Genomic DNA, 2,684 nt, shown 5'->3' with positions numbered 1-2,684 from the left:
AAGTTGATTCACAAATCAAGAGGCAAATAATTCAGCCTAGGAAAGAGCCAATTTTTGGAGGAAGCACAAATGTGGTCTGTGGATAACACTACTGCCCATCTGCACTACTGATGACTCCAAGAACAGAAGAACATAGGGTAGAAGTAGACTTTTCTTGTTTTTCTCACACAGCAAGAAAACTTCTTAGGAAAGCTGGTGTTTTCTTTCGTCGTTGATGGAATTATTCAGTTGGGTAGCAGAAGTTAAACTGCAGCAGACTGCATTCCTTAGCTACAGCTAAAGTAGATAAAAAATTCTTGATGCTCAATGGTAATGCATCACCGAACTCCCGAGGACTTCAAAGTTTACAGACTACACTCACCAATATTAGGAGCTAGGACAGATAATCCTTAAATATTATGGCCAAGAAAATCAGATTCCAGAATAATTCAACCACATGAAACGACTTCGTATCCAGGATAATAACTACACAGACAACAGTAACAACGTTCTCTGAAATTGCAATATGCTTAATCCTTAAGGTTACCAGGGATTGCTTTAAACAGAAAATCAAGCTAGCAGAAGCATGAGCACCAGCCAATTGGATGGCAAAATTTAGGTGGATTCAGAAATCAACAGACAAACTGTTCAGCTTGCAGAAGAGCAAATTCTTGGTGGAAACACAAGCTTGGATTTGTAGATAACACTACTGCCCATTTGCACCTGCTAACGAGTCTGAGAAAAGTGGAACATAGGGTACAAATAGTGTTGCCTTGTTTTCCCCAAGATTAAGGATTTGACGGAATTTCCGATGTTGCATATCGTATGATGCCAATGTATCATCAACACATGAATCCAAGAAAAGCATGTCACAGTCTGGATGAATAGCAGCCACCTTGTACTCCACCCTAGTTACGCTCTGTAACTCAACATTGCTGACACTATGCTTCAGGATCCATTGTTTACTATCATAATCCTCCATGCACCAGAGTGATGCTATCAGTGTGTTACTCTCCTTACTTTTCTTCTTCTGGTTCTTGTCGACAGTAGCTAGGGGTGTGGTAGCATAGTGCAAGCACCCCTGTGACAATCCAATTCTAAAACTCAAGCCACCTGATGGCACACAGATAGTCTTCCACACCTGCCCTTCCATGTCCACTGCTACCAGCACCGCATCGTCGTTTTTCTTCATGGATTTCCGCACACCAAGCAAGTGCAGCATATCGTGGATGAAGACACTTGTAAGGCCAGTGCACAGGCTAATTCTCTCAACCAACCGGCTTTGTCTATGCTTCCAGGCTCCAGTTTGTGAAGAATAGATGTTCACTCCCGTGATGCGTTTCTCCAGAACGGTCTCCTCAAACTGAAGAACATGGAAATGGGACGACGCTGCTGGATCAAAAGCCAAACGAGCGAAGATGCGATGGTCGCTTCGCACCTCTGGGATAGGGGGCAGGTCGACCCACCTCTCGATGGCCGGATTGCACACGACGAAATGGGGTTCAACCGTCGAATCCATGTCCGTGGAAGGAGAAGGGGCCATGTAGGCAAGGCAGAGGAGGAGGCCATTGCAGGTGTCCAGCTGGGCGATGTACCAGTATTTGTTGTGTGGCAAGAAAGGGAGGGACAGGTCGGCCGGCGGGGCTGCGCCGACGGAGACGTTGGCGAAGTGGAAGCGCTGGAAGCGGGGGTCAACCCTGTCGTAGGTGCTGTAGACGAAGCCGGCGAGGGTTTGGGCCAGCTTATTGCGGTTGGCGGGGTTGGCGATGAGGTCGCGCCAGGACGGGGAGACGCACTTGAAGCGGTGGAGGGATCTGGCGGGGAGGCGGGAGAGGATCTCAAAGATGAGGTCTTCCGAGAGGAGGCTGGCCGCTGCCGGCACTGCCTCCTCCGCCGGAAGGTTGGTCGTGCTCGCCTCTTTCTTCTGCCCAGACCCAGAACTCTTCTCCTCCATGGCGCCGCTTAAAGGAACAAGCACTGCATCCTCCGCCGGCAGGTTGGCCGTGCTCGCTTCTTTCTTCTGCCCAGACCCAGAGCTCTTCTCCTCCATGGCGCCGCTTCAAAGAACAAATTGATGGGGAGAAGGACAAATTAATCTTGGGGAGAAGGACAAATTGATGGGGAAGTAGGTCGCGATGTCTCCGTGCGCGCGAGGAGAAATACCTTGGGGTGAGGCGGCGCCGTAGGCTGCAGTTGTTCATGGAGACGGCGCTTCTCAGCGGCGTAGGCGGCGATGGGGAATCAGAAATGTTAAGCGGCGTAGGAGACAGTGGCTGATATTGGGCCGCAATCGGTAGCAGCGAAATACTGGGCCTTATCAGGCCTACATTCTACACTACTTCAAGGGCCACGTTGGCCCCTCCACTTCTGTCTAGCGTACACCCCCCTCAGAAAGAAAAAGAAAAAGAAGCCTCGTAGACAGAGGTATTTTAAGAGTTTGTCTAAAAAGAAGGTATTTAACTCTGCCTATGTTGTCTCAACATAGCCGGTCCCAAGCCCGGGTAAAGGAGGAGGGTTGTGATAGGCTTGGCGAGCCAAAGTAAAAACTTAGCCACTCTTATGAAGATGAAACCCAAAAGATTTTCGTTGGGGCGTAACCCTCTCAGCGACGCGCTACATCGGAACCCGGGTGTGGTGAAAAATGGGCAAGGGCCGGGCCGTCACCCCCAAGGTGGCGCGCTGTATCTTGATTCGGATACGGTGGC

General features: G+C 49.8%; 1 protein-coding gene across 1 annotated transcript; it reads right to left on the bottom strand.

Annotated features, from left to right (window-relative positions):
* Positions 1-498: 498 nt before the first annotated feature.
* LOC125530929 (F-box protein At1g30790-like) lies at positions 499-2,243 on the bottom strand. Its single transcript, XM_048695344.1, has 2 exons — positions 2,143-2,243; positions 499-2,036 (listed from the first exon to the last, which is right to left on the bottom strand). Exons 1-2 carry the CDS (start codon positions 2,178-2,180, stop codon positions 686-688), a joined length of 1,389 nt encoding a protein of 462 aa, XP_048551301.1. The 5' UTR covers positions 2,181-2,243; the 3' UTR covers positions 499-685.
* Positions 2,244-2,684: the final 441 nt, after the last annotated feature.

The sequence above is a fragment of the Triticum urartu genome, unplaced genomic scaffold, assembly GCF_003073215.2.
Source record: "Triticum urartu cultivar G1812 unplaced genomic scaffold, Tu2.1 TuUngrouped_contig_6663, whole genome shotgun sequence".
NCBI classification, from domain to species: domain Eukaryota; kingdom Viridiplantae; phylum Streptophyta; class Magnoliopsida; order Poales; family Poaceae; genus Triticum; species Triticum urartu.
This window is presented reverse-complemented; position numbering and strand designations above follow the sequence as displayed.

Excerpts from the sequence above, each read along its gene's own strand:
- LOC125530929 (XM_048695344.1), bottom strand. The coding sequence starts at position 2,180 with ATGAACAACTGCAGCCTACGGCGCCGCCTCACCCCAAG. Across the intron at positions 2,037-2,142 it reads CGGCGCCGCCTCACCCCAAG|CGGCGCCATGGAGGAGAAGA; the intron begins GTATTTCTCCTC and ends TGTTCTTTGAAG.